This window comes from Triplophysa dalaica, chromosome 8, assembly GCF_015846415.1.
Source record: "Triplophysa dalaica isolate WHDGS20190420 chromosome 8, ASM1584641v1, whole genome shotgun sequence".
Taxonomy (NCBI): Eukaryota; Metazoa; Chordata; class Actinopteri; order Cypriniformes; family Nemacheilidae; genus Triplophysa; species Triplophysa dalaica.
Genome location: NC_079549.1, coordinates 12,057,228 through 12,076,459, shown reverse-complemented (window position 1 = coordinate 12,076,459; position 19,232 = coordinate 12,057,228). Strand labels below are relative to the sequence as shown.

Genomic DNA, 19,232 nt, shown 5'->3' with positions numbered 1-19,232 from the left:
CTACAGTGGGTCAATTTCAAAGGCGTCATGTTTGCAATCTGCATAATTTGAATTCAAATAGAGGGCAACCTAACCTCTCCCACACTTCACCTCGATGGCATGTAGGATGATGGGATACAGACATAACCCTTAACCTTTGGAAAAAGTGACCTCATTAGCAATGGCCACTAGCATTTTACGAACATCTGCTTAAAAAGCGTCTAGACCCGGGACTTGTTAACTTTCCTCAGGGGTGCTGATTTTATTTGAAAACACTGCACCATAACAATGCTGATTTACCATTTGTCAAGTAGACTACATAATAAAACTTGCTGGAGATATCAGTTTGGTTCATTCTTGCCATACAGTAGTATTGAACAGAAACGTTCATGCAACAGACACACCAGCTGGTCCAGTCTATCTGTCTGTGACCCCTGACCCCTCCTGCTGCCAAAGACTTCTCCCTCAGCTGGTCTGCATTTCTTCCTGTTTGATTTGATGTAAAGTCAAGATCTACAATGATGATCTCAGTTCATCTACAGGTCATGAAACCTGTGCTTTTGAAGTTTTTGCAACACATTTTTCAAATCGAATGGTGAACAATATTTAAAGAAAATGAAATGTGCAAAACACACATGGATGTATAATAAATACACATGAAGGTTAATGCAGGTTTCCTCAAATGTGTTTAAAAAATAAAATTTGCCCTTGAGTAAAACATCTGCTATAAAAAAAATCTGCTAAATAAGACACTGTTTGACCAGGTTGGTGCGACCACTAGCTGTAAATAAAAATACGCAATCTTTAACATACAACTCAAATAGATCAACCTACAGTGGAAAGGACATTCTAGAAATAAATATTCTCAGCACTGTAAGAATACGTTGTTTGACTGCTTATGAAGACACTTGCTTGCTGAAATAATGTGACAGTGGCTGACAGCAGGCGTGTTTTCTCTCTTCTTTCGAACCCACACAGCATGAGAAACTAAAGGAGTGCAATACATCTGAACAGCAAAAAGAGATCGACAACTTGTCAGCATCTTAAATACAGCTGTGTGCCTCCCAATATATCTGACTTTACTGTTCCTTGTTGCTTATTTGGTAAAAAATTGCTAAAAGATAAGGTCTTCAACAACTGTTACAGACTTACTTCTTTATAAGTATACTAATCCACTGGTGCAGTGTAACATCTTAAGCAAATTATTTAAAGCTCTGCTTATATTTGCTTTAAAATAAAATAGGTAACTTTTTACAGAAATTTAATGTACAATGCTGTTAGAAATCAACTTCAGTTATGGATTTCTTAGAACAGGACTTTTTTAAATGTTCTACTTCAAGGATGCGAAATAAGACAAATGGGTAACAATTTTCTTTTTAATAAAAAAAAATTCCACCTTAACACTGCTTTACCCAGTGATGCAGAAAGAGTACATGTTCCATCTGTGACACTGAGACAAGGTTAACATGTCTTATTATCACAGAGCCAAAAACAATATGTATGGATAAATCTAAGTATTCATGCTGAAAAATAATAATTTACAGTCTTGACATCAGTGTCACATTCCAAAGCAGATTTATCTCGAAGTCTTGAAAATCTTGTCATATATCATTGTGAAAGATATAAACAAAAGTGAGAAAGACATTAAGGACTGTTCACTAGGCCCAACAAATGAGTCTGAAAGAGTCCTGGACACCAGATGGAAGAGCGTGGAGGTTTTCTTCCATTTAACAGAGTGTCTGAGAGTTGGTGGGGAAGAGGATGAGAGAGGGCGGGGTGCTTATCAGTTCTCAAGAAAAGCCACGTAGTCGGTAAGTCTGGCCAGCTGTTGTTCGTTTGGAACTAGAGAAACCGGGGGTGGATCTGTGGAAAGGGGAAGGCAAAGAAATATGAGAAAAGAGGGGGATTCCTTCAAGTTCACTATCATCTGCCTTATAACACAAAGACATTTAAGAGTAAACAAACCCCAAGATGCCCGTCAGAACACATCAGCATACTGTATGTGCCCGGGAGTTAAAGTCTGAGCTATTTGAGATCCAGCAACCAAAGAATTAAAAAAACATGGAAACAGTATTAAATGAGTGAACATCAGCTGCTAGTGGTGCAAGCTGCAGGTCATCTGTACTGGGAATTAATTTCTCAATCATCAGTGTCTCAAATGCATAGCTAACATCTGCACTGTCTCACGAGGGTCTTGCAAAAACCCAGATGCTGATCATTGCTGTGCCTTTAGAATAAATGTGTCTCGTAAAACCGTGCTCAACGGTTACTGGCAAACACATTAAAGGCAGTTTGGCTTGAAACAACAACAAAATACAGTGAAGGAGTGAAACAATGCAGAGAAAGAAAAAATGAAAAACAAACCAAATTTCTGTTGTTTTGTAATAAAAGAGAGCTGCAGAGACTACAAGAGTAACCCGGGAGAGAACATGAGAGCAGGATGGAAGTGGAATCGGAGTGAGGTCACAGATTCACGTGACTGTTAGGAAATTTCCGTGCAGCAATGGCAACTCAATGGAACAAGGTTTTCGTACAGATTAGGGGCTCTGAATGAAACCTTATGGAGGAATGAGTCATACAGGGTGAAAAAAGCGTTGTGGTTATTTGCAAAAACAAGTCAAACAGTGCCCCCACCTGGTTTCTGTGGCATGATCATCCTGGTGTTTGGATCTGCCTGCCATCCATGACTAACTACACCTTTGGCAAAAGAAAAAATATTTTTTAATTTAAACAGATTTCCTTAAAGTGTAATAGAGAATCTTTACTTTAAATGCTGACTGTCACGTTCTAGCTCTTAACCAATACAATATGATTTTGAAGAACATCAAGAAATCATTACAGCCACAGTAAAATGTTTGATGATATCCTGACATATCTGAAAATACTTCAACAGAAATAAATATGGCATATAATTGGAAAAGGATTTGAATAACAAAAGAGGGGAATGGTGTGGCTCTATCAAAGAAAATAGAGAGCATATGAGAGAACATTGAGAATTATTAAAACAAAGAAAATATTAAAGATTTACATATATTCAACACTTGTCTCTCAGGTCAAAAGTACCTTTCACTGCCTCTTCTACAGAGTATCCCACAAAGGCAGCAAAGTCTTCTGCACTGATTGAAGTGTAAGCTTGAGCTACAAGCCCATATGCCCTCCTGCGGGTGGATTCTAGAAGAAACACAAAAGACAAAGCTCTCTGTTAGGCCAGAGAATGCGAAATGTTTGTTGAAAAAGTTTTCTAAAGGTATAAAACAAGGTATAATTCCACATTTGTTTTGATTTATAGCTTTGAAAAACTGTTACACCATGTCCTAACCAACCGCAATGCCACAACACACGATAAATATCCATGTTAATCAGAGTTTTGTCGCAACCATTTTACATCACATCTTGAAAATAAGTTATGGAAAAAAAATTAGGAACGACTGTAATTCTTGACAAAGATAGTGTTTCAGTCAAGGAGAATCTGTGTTAATAATGTAAAATTGTTTTACTTAATAGTTACTGATTATGCACTTTTTCTATGTTTAGTGTGGGACAGCCGTGCGTTTGCAGAGAGAGCTCCGCCCACACCCTATTCTGACTGGATGTGACTTGATCGAGTTTGAGTTTGTAATGTGTATGATGTAGACAGACGAGGTGCTTAACACCAATACAATGTTTTTTTTAAACATGAACATTAACTAAGATTAATAAAAGTTTCACTGTTTGTTACTTTATACAAACTAATGTAGTTAAGTAAGGGATAATGTACAGGTAGCCAGTTCTTATCGAAGAAATAAGCCCCTAAAGTGTGAACCCCTTGTATCGAACTGAAGGGGCTTATTTCGCGATAACAGCAGGCTGCTTGTACATTATCCCGCTCATTTCACAGCACATGAGAAAAGACTGGCCATTGTGAATTTTAAATATTTTATTAGCTCATTTTAACTGATTGCAGATATTACGTGAGGAAAAGCCGTCGGTTTTAAGGTAAGAAATTGCCTTCAAATCTCATGAACATGCAATTTGTAAATATATATGTTATTAAAAGACATATATTTGATTTGTCAAAAGAAACTGTCAAAATGATTTGCCTTGCCCGGGTTACTGTGTGTTATTAGTTTTGAGAGGATGATACCTGGGAATAACGAACCTGCAAATGTCATGACTGGCCAATCAGAATAAAGCATTCCATCAGGCCATGTAATAAGCCGTGTTAGCAAATGGAACCTAATTGTAATGTGTTGCCTTACAAATAATTACAAACTGAGGAGGTTTTTAATGTTAAATTGTGCTGTCTAGTAATATATTTACATAAACATTTTTGATAGCCTATGTTGTCTGCTATAATGCAGAACTTGCCAACAGATCCATCAAACCCTTTTAAACCTTGAACTAAATATCAACACTCATAGAAACACTCTCTGTTTACCAACAGCTACTTGATTGCAACACTGAGGGGTCAGCCGTGATTACAACTCTGACAAGCACATGTCATACAAGCATGACCTCTAAACAAAGATATTAAAGTTAAATGTGTTACATGTGTTTCGGCTTTGCAATTCATGATTAACAAGACGACTTAAATATTAAGGGGGCTCAAAGAAATTTTTCAACGATTGCATGATTACTTTTTGTAGAAATCAGGAACTGGACTCATGTTGACCAACAGCAGGAGCTTCTGAGAAAGGCAATGTCGAGGTGGTGTAAGCTCTATCCATCTGTTCTATTCTGGTAATCCACCCCAAGGTCCCCGGCCATATCTTGTCCTCTTACCATTTAAAAATAGCACGTGCCTTGAACCAGGGATGAAAGTTGATCGCAAAGAGTGCTTCGCTCAAGGTACAGAATTGACATTTAAACAGTTCATAGATACTCTATGTAAACTATATGCTTAAATGTGTACTTCATGGTTTGTTACATCTTAAAAAAACACTCAATAACAACATCATTTAAACATTTTATTTTATATTAAAGCATAACGCCCACATTTACGTAAACTAATAATACAGCTCTCTATAAACTTTTGAATGTAATATGTGAAACATCACAATGAACCATATATAATCTCTCAATTTCAGAATATTGGATGAAAGTGTAAAAGATAGTTTCTAAAGTGACCACAGAAGGACATTAACAATTAAAAAAGTATAAAAATGGCACCTAAATACAACAGAGTTGAAGTATGAGTTGAAATGCTGGCACTGCTTAGCAGCGATATACAAACATAAAATCTTCAGAAACCCATGTAGTCGTGTTAACTGTCCTTGTATCTGCAGCCATCTTGACCTCGTCCTTTCTCACGTCTCATTTCATCACCAGTTCATTCCTCTTCCTCCTCATCCTCAGCATCTTCATATTCATCCTCATCATCTCCCCCAAAGTCCATCTTAGACAACAAGCTCTCCACATGATCTGTATTCAAAATGAAATGGTCCATTCGTTCAAAGCCCGGCTCTGGTCTTTCTTCAGCCAGCGAGCTTTTTGCCGCATCGTTTGTCTGTACGATCAGGTTCTTCGAGGCCTGCAGGAACTCTGCGGCTCCGCTTTGTTCCAGTGTGCGCACCGCTGTGTCTGTCAACTCCGTGGCTGCTTGAAGACGATCTCCGTAACGCCTAGCCAAAGCCCTGAGGGCAGCCACCTTCTCGTCCTGTTCTTTACCAATACGTTCCAATAGAGCGTTTTTGCGCTCCTCAAGAGCAGCATACAATGAATCAAAACGTTCACCAAGCTTCTGCTTAGCCTGTTGAGTGTTATCCTGGACGGCCGTGCAGGCCTCCTCCATCTGGTTGAGCAAAGCCTGAAGGCGGCCGTTCCCTGCCACCAGAGCGTCAATAGCATTGCTAAGCTCCCCCTTTTGAGCTTGGTAGACACTAGCGAGTGGCGACACCTCGCAGTCTTTATGATCTCCGAAAACCTTACACATAGAGCAAGTGGGAACTTGGTGGGTCACGCAGTAGATATTGATCTTCTCATCCTCGTGCTCTTGGCACATTAGCTCCTGGGTGTTTTTGGGTTTTATAGGCGTTTCTTGGGTTACACTGCCACCTCCACCCTCTTGTTGCTGTTTGTATATGTCAATTATGTTCTCTACCAGAAGATTCCTTTGAAGTCCATGTACGCCGTGACGATCGAGAACCACTTCGAAGCGACAAGTAGGGCACCTGAAGACACCACCGGAGAACCGGTACGGATTTCTGGAGTCGTAGAGATCGCTAGCACATCCTCGGCACAGGTTATGTTGGCAGGGTAAGATCACCACTGGTTTGGTGAACATGTCCAGGCAGATCGGGCAGCTCAGCTGTTTCTCGAGGGTCTCCATGGAGCCTGGAGTCCCCAACAAGGAGGCAGTTCGTTGAATATCCATGTCAGTTTGTCTTCTTTTGCTGTATTACTTTTGTGGCTGTTACACTGTAAAGTTAAAAATAAGCTGTTGTGCAGCTGTAAGCGAGTCTTTGCAGTTGTCAGATCTGTTCTGGGGCACAGTGGCCCTTGTCTTTATACGACCCTCGGCCGGTCGGTTACATGCCCTTCCTCCAACCAATCAGAGCACAAATTCCTATCCACTTGTTTTCACGATTCATTTTTGGAGACCGAAAAGCCCCCACCCCTTTGAATCTATGTGTTGTGTCATGATGATAACATAACACCGCTACACTTTCCTGTACAGTGAGATTTCAATGGTGGAATATTTCAACTGGGACAAGTGTCATGTGTTGGGCAATCCAAAGTTTACAAAACCATAGTCTGCTCCTAAACACTGCTCCTTGTTATTGTTTGAATTTTAGTTGTTTTTGGTCTTGCATGGAATTGAATTGTACATTAATAAACACATTTGACTATCTAGAAAAGTCTGATACCTAAAAACAATTTGTAAAAACAAGGAAGTTACACTGAACTTGTCCTTCCTTTTTATATTCCTTACATCAAAACTTTGTGTTCCATGTGATTCCTTGTTAACCAGTTAGTAAGTTGAAACGGTTACCTTCTTATAAAATACTAAACAAATTGAACATGTCTCCCATTTTTTATCAAACAGTTGTTTAAGGATTAAAATGTATTTTTACCAATCTGTAATTTGTACATTTTCAAATCACTTTTTGTAAAATGATAAACAAGTCTTGATGTCCTAAATAACAGTATACAGGGAACACATGGAACGGGTTATTTTTAACCTATCCTTGGTCTGGGAGAGTGAGCTGCTGGCACGTGGGAATCAAATGAATGCTGTGTTTTACTATGATCCCACAGGTTATTATTGAATAGATAAAGATATTGAAGAAGAACCATTCACAGTGTTAGTACTTCCAAAAACAAAGAATACAAACGACCTGAACTAAAAAGTAACTTTTTTTAGTACTTGAATAGGTCCAGTTTATCTAAAAGCATTCATCACCCAAAGGCTTCACACTTGGCCTGTGAATATGTTGAGTTAATGCCCAACCTAAATATAGTCATGAACAACTTGAAATGAAATCTGAGAGCAACATGTCTCGTCTCAGGGTAAATTTTAATTTCCTGCTGCACATCCATAAACATTCAAAGTAAAATAAGATTAATAACCAAATTTTATCTTTTTTTTGTCTAATCAAACAGAACCACACAAAATATGCCATGTAAATGCAACACTAACAAAATCTGAGAGGGCTGTCAACTGTGCTTTACCACAGAGAATTGTATGTACTTTTTAATCTCTGAATTAAAAATGTTGTAAAATTGTATACAATTTATTTAGACATGCAGTTTATTACAGTCAAAAAAAAGTGATTAAATCTTCTATCATCTCTTCTACACTCACCTAAAGGATTATTAGGAACACCTGTTCAATTTCTCATTAATGCAATGATGGTGGTGGTGTAATGGTGTGGGGGATGTTTTCTTGGCATACTTTAGGCCCCTTAGTGCCAATTGGGCATCGTTTAAATGCCACGGCCTACCTGAGCATTGTTTCTGACCATGTCCATCCCTTTATGACCACCATGTACCCATCCTCTGATGGCTACTTCCAGCAGGATAAAGCACCATGTCACAAAGCTCGATTCATTTCAAATTGGTTTCTTGAACATGACAATGAGTTCACTGTACTAAAATGGCCCCCACAGTCACCAGATCTCAACCCAATAGAGCAGCTTTGGGATGTGGTGGAACGGGAGCTTCGTGCATCCCACAAATCTCCATCAACTGCAAGATGCTATCCTATCAATATGGTCCAACATTTCTAAAGAATGCTTTCAACACCTTGTTGAATCAATGACATGTAGAATTAAGGCAGTTCTAAAGGCGAAAGGGGGTCAAACACAGTTTTAGTATGGTGTTCCTAATAATCCTTTAGGTGAGTGTATATGCAGCTGTACAGCTACAAGAGACCAGACAGATTTTACTCTCTGAAAGGTTTAACTGATGCTATATCAAACAGCTGAAGAGCTAAATAAAATGAGAAACAAATTTATATGCAAGCAGATTATAAGCAGAGCCTAACTATTTTCAACATTGCGCACTGTGCCTTTCAAACCTTACAAAAATCCCCTGTTTCTTAAAAAAATATTATACGTTAAATTACATATTATGTACCAATAACTTTTTTAGAAGTAACAGACAACAGAAATTTGACCCATTTTGGATGTTTTCACCTTCTTGTCTCTACGCAACAACTAAATCATTTGAAAATCTATGAAATTGCAGTAGCACTACATCATTTAAGTTTTTAAATGCTAAAAACATATTTAGTCGTGCCTGTATCCCACATTTTGGAAGCACCCAGCTTCAATGAAAAAGTAAAAAAATGTCTTATCACTATAACGACAGATGTGAAACTTTAGTAACCACAAACCACCCTATAAGATAATAAATATACCTACTTAAACATCCAAAAACGTAAGATGTGCAGTGTGGTATAGTCGTGTATAACAGACATTTATCCTCAAATATTTCAATTTAAGGAGTAATGCAAAATGTATTACAAAACCACAATTCATATGATAATGGTACCTCTTAATGCTTCCATAACAGGCAGAATGCTTTCAGACCACTGGAAAGCAGCAATTGCACTGTAGATCCCAGGAAAGTCCCGCTGCCATATATGTTGTCCTACAGCCCATATAGCCGCCATCTCTGGGTTTGCCTGAAAGAACAAACTGTGAATCAGAGCTCCAAATTTTAATGTAATTTTTCAATAGAATCTAACCAGTCACAAACATAAAACTTACTGTTTTAATTGCTTGGGGTATCCGTTTCCAAAGATATCTGGCATTGTTCCTGTGTACAAGCAACTGAATATTAAGAAAAGACCGGCTGATAAAATAAATAGAAAAACAATAAATGCATTATATGTAAATGTACTCACGTGTCATTGTGTAGGAGATATAGAACCATTAGCTGGGAATAAACCTGAGGGGTTGCAATGCCACCAGGAGCCTGAGATAACGATATTAAAGAATTGAAATGACATACAGTCTATAAAAAAACATACACAGACAGAATGACATGAACTAGCTCAGTGTTAAATATCAAATAAACATCAGTCTGTTCACAAGGACAAGTGAACACTAAGTTATAAGTTGGTTTCGCACAAGCAGGGTTATTGAAATGACAGCCACCTGTGTGCATCAGATGAAAAAGACATGATAAAACATCAGCAGATGAAATCCATACATGAATCCACCTCCCGCTTATGTGTTTTTACCTCCAGCTCTTGTGTTTCAAACTGCAACAACAGCTTTTCATCCGGTTCAGCCATCATGACAGACGCGTGCATCTTTCACAGAAGCTTGAGATGCTAAAAGCTAACAGGAAAACAAACAGCCGAGCGGTGCTTTTATTACACCACACTGCCACCTGGTGGACCGGAGACTGTAAAACCGCTATAACATGAAAAGTCTTGAAGTTTTGCGTATAATAATAATAATAATGTAGCTGTTCGGTAAATTGACATTATAAAATTCTGTTTTCTAGAAAGTACATATTTATTTATTTTATTATTATTTATTGATTTTATGATAGAATGATTTCTGGTCATTGATAATTATAAAGAATTTGATACTTTGGTTTCATTAATTATTTATTGATTTATTATTTTACCATCAATACTTTGGTCGTCTTCTTTACTTGTCTCGTGGTTTCAGAAACTTCAAAATTTGGACATAGGCTACAAACTGTATAGTGACTACACACATTTATTCTATATAAACTAAAACCGATACAATACTATTAGTATCAGTAATAAAATATACCTCTGCAAAGCATGTTCTCCTACAGGGGGCGTACCATGATGTCAGTGAGTTTATCTTAAAGTATTACAGCATATTGGTTTAAAATTGTTGTGTTGTTTAGCAATTTCAACCATGAAATAATAGTAAACATTGTGTCGTACATCGAGTTGCGTTTTGCTTTATTCACAGAGAGATTTGAATATATTGTAAAAGTAGTTTAAACATCTGCTGATCCACACTCACTGTCTATAATCCACCGTCACTGTTATAATCCACTTTTCATAAGTAACACCACACTGTATTTAGAAACACGTCTCCTGAATGACATCCCAACTGTGATGTCTGACCTCTGACATCTCAACGTGTCATCTGATCTGTTAATACACAGAGAAGATTTTTGGCAATTTTATAAAGTTGAAACTAGGAGTTGGTAACTATTCAACAAATCAGCTCCTTTCTCCGTCCAGAGACAGTTTTCCCAGTATAAATGCTCATCCCAGTCTTTATAAACATTAAGATCGTCTTACAGTCTGAGCTGTCTATATTTAGACATCACCACTGATAACAACAACAGAACCGACCAACATATGATCCTTCATACAGTCCCAGCATCAGTGTAAAACCTGTGTTATGAAACAATGTCAGAAGAAATTTGCATTGGATTTCCCTCTGGAATCTGAGTTTGTTCAGATTCTTAAAGAAGCACAGGGTATGACCATCAGTCTGTACAGACTCTTCTGAGAGAACCAAGCCAAGAAAACCCTGATATCATCATCGAGTTGTCAAATGATGATATCCTGATGTGGAGCTCCCCCCGGCTGTACTCTTGGGTAAGTACAACACAAAGATCTTGATTATAAAATGATGATGCTTTCATGAGTGTGCAGAGACATTTAAAGGACTTTGGAGTTGATGATGAAATACATTAAGAGAGGTTTTCAGTTTGTGTTTGACACTTTTTTCTTTTTTTTCCTTTTCAGATTGATTTTCTAGTATCATAGGCCGATCAATATGTAAATCGCTGATTTGAATACTTAAAGACACATAAATATACATGTAAATGTAAAAAATCAAACCAAATTATCTCTTTGTTGTTTGATTAGTACTTTGTAGAATCATGGTTTTCTTAAAGGGACAGTTCACCCAAAAAAATCTGTCGTCATTCATTCACCCTCATGTTATTTAAAACCTGACTCTTTCTACTGTTGTAAACAAAAGAAGATATTGTTTTGACTTTCCATGGTAGCAATACAATTACTATGAAATGTCAATTTGGGCTTATTTTGAAGTGAACTACTCCTTTAATGTCCATAATGGAAGTCACCGGGGTCTCATGTTGTCTGTTTCCCATGGATTTTCAAAATACCTCTTTTGTGTTCTGCAGAAGAAATTGAGTGGATTGACATGAGGGTCAATACAAAATGACAGGTAGTTCACCCAAAAATGAAAATTCTGTCATTATTTACTTAACTTCTTATCATCTCAAATCTATATGACTTTCATCTGCAGAACACAAAGGAAAATATTTTAAAGAAAGTTGGTAACCGAACAGCACAGGCACCCATTCACTTCTGTTGTATGGACACATACCGATGCAAGTCAATGGGTGCCTTAAAAATGCTTCAGAATATCTTCTTTTGTGTTCTGCGGAAGTCACACAGCTTTGAAATGCGAATGGTGAGTAAATGATTACAGACTTTTCATTTTTGGATGAAATTCACTTTGAATCATTTCCATTTAATCCAATTTTATTTATATAGGGCTTTTTACATTGTGCATTGTTCCAAAGCAGCTTCACAGGAGAAAATAGGAAAAACAGAAAAACACAGAAAATGCAAAACACAGCACAGTGCATGGTGTTTATAGAACAACCAAGATCATTCTAGAAAAAAATATCTAATAAATCCAGTCTCCCGGTGAGCAAGCCAACACTGCCCTGTGGCGATGATCCCAATCTTCAATGATAAATAAATGGAGAGAAAATACTCGGGAGAACCCAGTCTCAGCCGGGATGGCCAGGTCTCCTCTGAGGTGTCACAGCTGCACTTTGATTAAAAGTTACTGAGTAAATGTTTATGTTATTTAGGAAATTTCATTTGTTGAAACTGTTTAGGTCTAACAGACAACAGAGGAATGTTATAAGCAGGGAAAGTAGTAATGGCATGATGTAACTGAGTGCAGGGATAACTTCAAACCGTTGTCACGTGATGTAAGTTAAGCATTAAATACTGAGTAGCCTATTGTAAATTTAGCATTATAAAATGGTCAGTTCTGGTCCTTGATTCTGATTGGCTAAGCCAAGTCCAATTCCGATACAAAATACCCTCATTTAAAACGGCTGACCGCATTACATAGCCTAAATATCACTTTATTTACTTTATTTTATGAAACCTTGCTACGCATATGAAATAACCGTTTCATAAAAGCAATAAGCCCCGCAAAGCATTTTTTTAAGGCTTTACTTTAAGGCTAAACAAATCACTGCCATCAGTATCAAAATCTAAATAGCTAACTTTCAACGTGAACTTGTCTTTGCTTTTACATCTCTGAGAGTGTGAGAGCCATGAAATATTCATCATATAAATGACAGATACCTAGAGAGTTTGTCCCTCTGCTAAATTCGACCCTTGTGTTTATGACTACAGTGCTTTCAATGGAAGGTCACATTAAGGTGAATCTAACGACTATGAAATCTGCATGTGAACTGCCTTTAAAATAAAAGCACAACATCGAAGCTTATAACTCATTGTGGCATGTTTTACTGTAAGTGAGCAGGTCAGTAAACTTTCATACCTGAAAGGCTAAATGTTTGTATCAAGGACAATGATGCCCTTCCACACTGGAATTAGAGTTGACAGTTCGGGGCACTTTTGGAATTAAGGTCACGATGTAGAGTACTAGCATGGATGACATTCCCGGCCGGACGTGGGGCCGGTCTGATTGGAGGACAATGCATTCATACCGTATGATTTGTTAAAGCAGAGCATCTGATTCTATTTCTGGACGGTGCAGAGGTGATATCACCAGCAACGCTTTCCACTCATCTGTGCATCTGGCATATTTATCGGAATGACCCCTCCGAAGACTTTATCTCTGCTGTGTTGTTGATGTAAACAATGATCCAGGCACTCTTGTCATGCAATTGTCTAGCCATTTAATCACATGTCATCTGTACTAAAAATACATGATAGAGCAACAGTGATAATATAAATAGCCATAAAAACAGGCAGGTAAGAAAAGAGCAACAAAGCAGATAGTGTCGTCACATTTCAGGCGATGCTCTCCCAAGGCACTGGGATGTGTGCGGTAAGCCGAAACACCATGTTCTTGACGGATAGAAGGCGGTCGTCTTTAAACAGTGATCAGAGGGTTTGGAGAGACAGGTCCAAGGGATATAAACAACCAGGTATGGACTTTTTATGTCCTCCTGTTCTTCATGACCTGCTAACCCGTCACTGGGGGGACATGCGAGATGGATTTTCAGATGCAGATGATCTGAACAAAGTGCTAGATTTTCAAAGCGAAGAATTGTTGTGGACAGCTCAAAAACGAGGTGAGATAAGACAAATATGACGGAGACACAAAAATGAGTGCCTAATGTTTGTTCGGGAGGAAAAAGAGTGAGCGTTGTTGTATTTGAGTCTGCATGTGTTTAGCATTACTAGTTTTGTCTGAAAAGGCACTAATAAAACAATCCAACACAAACGCATAACTAGGTGATTTACTATAACTTCATTAACACAACACAATGTCTAACAGCCAATTATCAGTTTCGACTATGCCGGTAATGACCTGTTGTTAATCTGAATATCAGCTGGACACATATATGATAAACTGTATATGAGTCATAATCCTGGATTCCACAGTGGACAGCATGTCTGCTCGCAAACACCCCTCGCATTCCACGCAGACCTTTTCTGTAAAGCGAGACATGGGACATGTTGACATCTTTGAGCTGTTCGTGCAAGGATTACAAAGCTCGCCTTTTCCAAAATAGCCTAAACATCGCTTAGAAAGCTCTTAACTCGTTGTGCTTTATACCGTCTTTGGGTGATACCGTGTTACTGGGAGAGGAATTTGTATCGAGTTGGCACAGGATTTTTAAAGGATTATGGTAATCTTCTGCACAAATGAATGCCATGCACAGATCAATACTCAGGGGTCCTGATTCAAGGCACTGTTTGGCTCTGTCTCCATGCAACATTGAATCCTACAACCCATTCTGCAGATTCAAATAAAACAAATCTTGTGTGAGCTAGGAATGCCAATATTGTTTTATGCAAAAAGAGATTACATGATTACAATCTCGGCCTCTACTATCATTATCTAAGATGTTATGCTGCAGGAACTTTAGGGCATCCGTGGAGGTGTATAGCTTATAAAATAAGATCTGTTTAACATGGAGCATGTTTTAGATGTTTTTGCAGAGACAGGTCTATTGTTCGAATAAAACATGGATGTTGGCTGCTCAAAGGATTTAGACTCTAACTCATACAACTCCAACTAAATATGGAGCCTTTAAGCTATGAGCAACTGATAGAGAACAATGGCTTACTAAAAATAGAGACAAAATAGTGCTTGAAGTCATAGGAAAAACATGACCGGTGCTATATAAATCAAGCCTTTGAAAGTGTTAGTCATTTGAAAAGGTAGCAGGAGATGCTGAGAACTATGCGCTTTGAGAACCTCTGCTCCACCGTGCAGTTGAATGGATGGCAGGCTCTGCTGGATGATAACAGCGAGGCAGGGCAGGATCATTGGGAAAGAGCTCACTCACGGTCCTTACGGCTGTACAGAGCTGTAGTGAAGGGGGACACCAGAGGGCTCCGCAGCCTCCTTAAAAGGAATTACATTGATGTTGATGTATTGTACAATGTGAACCGGGAGGAACTGCAGTGGCAATCTCATCCAGACACCACATTTGGACCTTCAGGTAAAACAAGTCATGGGTAGGAACCTTGGAGGTTTATTTGAAATCTAGTAATATATTTGCACTCTGCTGATGGATGAATGTCTATACTCACTATTGACTTCTTTGCTTGGTGCATCTTTAATTTATCAAATTTAATTGATATGACAACTAACATAATAATAATACAGGAAACTAGAACAAGATCTCCAGGTAGAAAGGAAGATGATTTTAAATGTCCTAAGACTCGCCTGACTGTGTAATTTTCCATTGTTTTAACATATTTCTGATATAATGTCCAAAAACCTGTTATTTTATCCAATTTTCACAGAAAAAGTTTAAAAACCATTTTTTACAGGGGAAACTGTTGTTTGAAGGGTTTGTTTTCTGGCGTCATAGCTGCCAGAAAATTTCTGCTTTTTCACAAGATTTTTTTATACAGTCTATTTTTGTACAAAAAAAATGGAAGGTAACAATAAAAACACAAATAACATGTAATATTTCTGCCGCAACCCCCCCCCCCAGCTGACGTAAATTCGTTTTTTTAGAGGATGTTTTTCATTGCTGTCTTCATTCTTTCCGTTAAATGTCAATGCAACGATGTAAAATTTTGAAGAGCACTATAAATAATTTAGGATTCATTTGTTGCAGATAAAGTTATAAATATCACATCAACTTAGAACTTAATCATTCTTTAATGCAAAATTTTTATTATTTTTTGGTCATTTCTATTTTTCTATTTTCATTCTTATCACTTTTCAAGTTTTATTGTATAGAAATTAAAAGTAGAAATTGTTTCTGCCACAACAAGTCGGTCTAGAAGAACTCATTCATTTATTTCTTAAAAAATGAACTTTAATATAAGCTCTTTCATTTTTTTAACTCCTCTTCGTAACATCACCACCTTGGTTTATTCAACATTTCACAGCTAACATGATCTGAAAATGTTCATTTCAGGTCTTTGGTCTTTGGAATATAAAAGAGAACTGACAAGTCCACTTTGCATTGCTGCTGCACAAGGTTTTACTGATTGTCTGCAGTATTTACTGGAACACGGCGCACACCCCAACCTTATTGCCGGAGGAAAAGCTGCACTTCATGAGGCCTGTGCAAACTCCAACACTGAATGTGTGGAGCTTCTGCTTGAACATGGAGCAAACACCAACCAGACCACAGAGGAGGGAGTGACTTCCTTACATCTCTGCAGGACACCACAATCACTACGGTATATAACAGCTTAAAACAAAAAAAAGATTGCATTATTATAATTCTAAATGCACTGGAAAATAAAAGGATAAAATATAAACTTAATTTAAAAAATACATCATATATTTATATATGTATGTATATCATTTTTATTGTAGTTGTGCAAAAGCCTTGGTGAGAAATGGTGCCAAGGTGAACTTATCCAGTGAGGAGGATGATGAAACACCATTACATGTTGCAGCCAAGCATGGGCTGCTCCACCACGCACAGCTTTACCTGCGGTTTGGAGCCTGTGTGAATCATGTCAGCTCCTCTGGTGAAACACCACTAGGCGTCCTTTGTGGGGTGACTCCAGAAAAGACAGACGACAGACAAGATGACCATTACCTTGAGCTCTGCCATCTCCTCCTGGATTATGGCGCTAACGTTAACTTGGTTGATAAAGAACGGCGCAGTCCTCTACACAAGGCGGCCCGTAACGTTCAGCATAAGATTGTGGAGCTGCTATTGGACTATGGGGCTGATGTTAATGCTATTGACTATAACGGGTGTTCACCGTTATCTAATGTGCTTCAGAGCTCTGTGGTTCGACAAGAGTGGCATCCTCACATAGCAGTTCAGACCCTGTTAAATCACGGCTCGATTAAAGTATGGCCACAGGCACTGCTGAAGGTAATCATTAATAGCACTGTAATAGGATCAGGGCTTAAAAAGAGACGTTTCAATACAACACATAACAAAATTCTCAATCGTATTTAGTTTTCATTAAACATACAATAAACCTAAGTCTCAAGGGAGCAGACACAGATAAAGTCGATTCATTCTGATATATTCTACTAATTTGTCAGATATTTCTTTTGCATCCCCCATTGATGACTTTAAATGCATGTTAGTTCTTAAATAAAGTTTATTTATGTAGTATGCATACTAATTCTAATGCACTAGAACTATACAACTTTAGACCAAATTGCCCCCCTTTTTGCATTATAAAAGCATACTTTAAATATAGTACACATTAAGTACACAATTAGTTTACTATAATGTACATTACATGTTTTTGTACGTCATAAATACCACAAGTAACCGTACAGGTATATTTATAGTGTACTAGTGTACATTTTTAGTTCATAAAAGTACACTTTGAGGTATACTTTCTATAGATAACTAGTATACTTGTATGTTTTCTCTACGTAAACCTAATCCTTGCAGTTTACTAGTTAAATATTATTATATTGTGTATATTGTTGTTACTAAATAAAGAACAATCAAAAAGTGCTATTTTAAGTATACTTCTATAAATTAGGAATTAGACTAAACCCTGATAGCACAGTCTTGCAGACATCTATTTAACGTCTGCATTTACATCTGCAAAACATCTGCAATACATAGTTTGCTATACATCTCAGAGTCGTCTGCTGTCAGATGTAATATAAACATCTACAAGACGTCTATAAGATGTTTAGGATTTAGAGTGGATGTAAAACTGCTCTTTCTAAGATGTTTAGCAGATGTTTTAACACAGCAAATGTTTTCCAGATCTCCAGATCTTAAGCAGACCTCTTACACACGCACACGTGTGCTAGTTGGGAAACTATTCTTTCTTATTTTTAGAATAAGATGTATACTAATAGCAGAACTTCATGTGGTAAGAGTTGATGTTTTGTATAATCAGTGACTGTTGATAAAGTTACTTTTCATCTTTTCTTTTAGGTATTAACAGCATGTGCACAAGCACCCAAAACTGTGGAAATCCTTTTCAACTCATACGATCTTGTTCCTGTGACCTCCAAATGGGTTGAAGCCATACCTGAGGATATTTTTCTTGTAAGTGTTTCAACAGTTCATCGTTGTGTTTACAACTAGAGTAGAAACATTGAACGATCTGGTTTTGCATGGCTAAGTCCTTGGTCAACATATTTATAAACGTCACTCTTGGCTCTTGAACAACAATTCTGTCAATCTTGGCAAATTAACCATAACTATAAATATGAATACATAAATTAAGCAAATCCCTAACCCCAAATTTAATGTATTCCTAACAGCATAACTTCCCCAGACCCTAAAATCTCAATGGTTGCCGAGAATGTTGCAGAAGAAAATCAGGTTCACCTAGCTCATCTCTAAAAGTGCATTAAACAAGGCTAATTTCTTATATGATAAGCAAATCAAGATGACATTGAGTCAATGCCTAAATGTTAGCTGTATTGCTGTCACATGTAAAATGATACAATAATGCATTCTTTTATTCAGCTTCACAGACCCTTTTATGAGTCTCTTTTTGCACTGGAGTACAAACCTCGTAGTTTACAGCATCTGTGTCGGTCTGCACTGAGAAAACACTATGGGGAGCACTGCCACTCATTCATCCCAACACTCCCCGTGCCGACCCCTCTACAACAGTATCTCCTTCTGGAACCTGAAGGCTACATTGACTAAAATCAAGCATTGTTTTTGAGAGTAGCTATTTTGATTTGTGAGAAATGTGTGTCTTTTATTTCACTTTCTGAAATCTGAAATCAGTACACAGGGGCTGACACTGTATTTCTTGTTTTCGGTTGCAGTCCTATTTTTATATATTTGCTATTTTAGTGCAAACACAGATTTTAGTGTATATAGAGTCACAGGACAGATTTATGATAGCCCAATATGTTGCATTTTTTAAGATGAGTGTGGTAAATACACCATATGACTGATGTAAATGTGTTTAATATTTCATTAAAAAAGAATTCCTTGAATAAAAAAATATTTAGTCAAATATTATTGTCATAGGTGTACATAAATGTTTTCACGACTAAATGTGCGTTTAAGATAAATGGAGCTTTAATAATATATGGTTAATAATATTAAGGGTTCTATTATTCTGAGATATTCAGCAAACAAGGGTAAATGTACCAACCGACCCACGTCTCTCCTCCTTCTCGTTTTATTTATTGACCTCATACATG

At 37.5% G+C, this 19,232-nt stretch overlaps 3 protein-coding genes across 4 annotated transcripts; 1 reads left to right on the top strand and 2 right to left on the bottom strand.

The window, feature by feature from the left end:
* Positions 1–1,341: 1,341 nt before the first annotated feature.
* cops8 (COP9 signalosome subunit 8) lies at positions 1,342–9,780 on the bottom strand. The gene is made up of 7 exons (XM_056755649.1): positions 9,647–9,780; positions 9,308–9,378; positions 9,171–9,219; positions 8,953–9,085; positions 3,043–3,150; positions 2,614–2,676; positions 1,342–1,842 (listed from the first exon to the last, which is right to left on the bottom strand). Exons 1-7 carry the CDS (start codon positions 9,716–9,718, stop codon positions 1,763–1,765), a joined length of 576 nt encoding a protein of 191 aa, XP_056611627.1. The 5' UTR covers positions 9,719–9,780; the 3' UTR covers positions 1,342–1,762.
* On the bottom strand, positions 4,913–8,868 carry trim63b (tripartite motif containing 63b). The gene has a single exon (XM_056755648.1). The coding sequence runs from the start codon at positions 6,329–6,331 to the stop codon at positions 5,288–5,290; it is 1,044 nt and encodes a 347-aa protein (XP_056611626.1). The 5' UTR covers positions 6,332–8,868; the 3' UTR covers positions 4,913–5,287.
* Positions 9,781–13,428: 3,648 nt separating the features above from the next.
* asb18 (ankyrin repeat and SOCS box containing 18) lies at positions 13,429–18,954 on the top strand. 2 transcript variants are annotated; one of them, XM_056755563.1, is made up of 5 exons: positions 13,429–13,725; positions 16,102–16,306; positions 16,446–16,959; positions 17,998–18,111; positions 18,538–18,954. In XM_056755563.1, exons 1-5 carry the CDS (start codon positions 13,449–13,451, stop codon positions 18,721–18,723), a joined length of 1,296 nt encoding a protein of 431 aa, XP_056611541.1. In that variant the 5' UTR covers positions 13,429–13,448; the 3' UTR covers positions 18,724–18,954. The 2 variants fall into 2 exon arrangements, with proteins under 2 accessions (XP_056611541.1, XP_056611540.1); XM_056755562.1 differs by having other exon boundaries at positions 16,039–16,306.
* The last annotated feature ends 278 nt before the right edge of the window (positions 18,955–19,232 follow it).

What these genes read in the sequence shown, in the direction of transcription:
- trim63b (XM_056755648.1), bottom strand. Translation starts at nt 6,331, where the DNA reads ATGGATATTCAACGAACTGCCTCCTTGTTGGGGACTCCAGGCTCCATG.
- cops8 (XM_056755649.1), bottom strand. Translation starts at nt 9,718, where the DNA reads ATGCACGCGTCTGTCATGATGGCTGAACCGGATGAAAAGCTGTTGTTG. An exon ending in TTGAAACACAAGAGCTGGAG is followed by an intron (nt 9,379 to 9,646) that starts GTAAAAACACAT and finishes TCGTTATCTCAG; the next exon opens with GCTCCTGGTGGCATTGCAAC. An exon ending in TGTTATGGAAGCATTAAGAG is followed by an intron (nt 3,151 to 8,952) that starts GTACCATTATCA and finishes TGTTTCTTCTAG; the next exon opens with AATCCACCCGCAGGAGGGCA.
- asb18 (XM_056755562.1), top strand. Translation starts at nt 13,449, where the DNA reads ATGCTCTCCCAAGGCACTGGGATGTGTGCGGTAAGCCGAAACACCATG. An exon ending in AGGACACCACAATCACTACG is followed by an intron (nt 16,307 to 16,445) that starts GTATATAACAGC and finishes TTTTTATTGTAG; the next exon opens with TTGTGCAAAAGCCTTGGTGA. An exon ending in GGCCACAGGCACTGCTGAAG is followed by an intron (nt 16,960 to 17,997) that starts GTAATCATTAAT and finishes CTTTTCTTTTAG; the next exon opens with GTATTAACAGCATGTGCACA.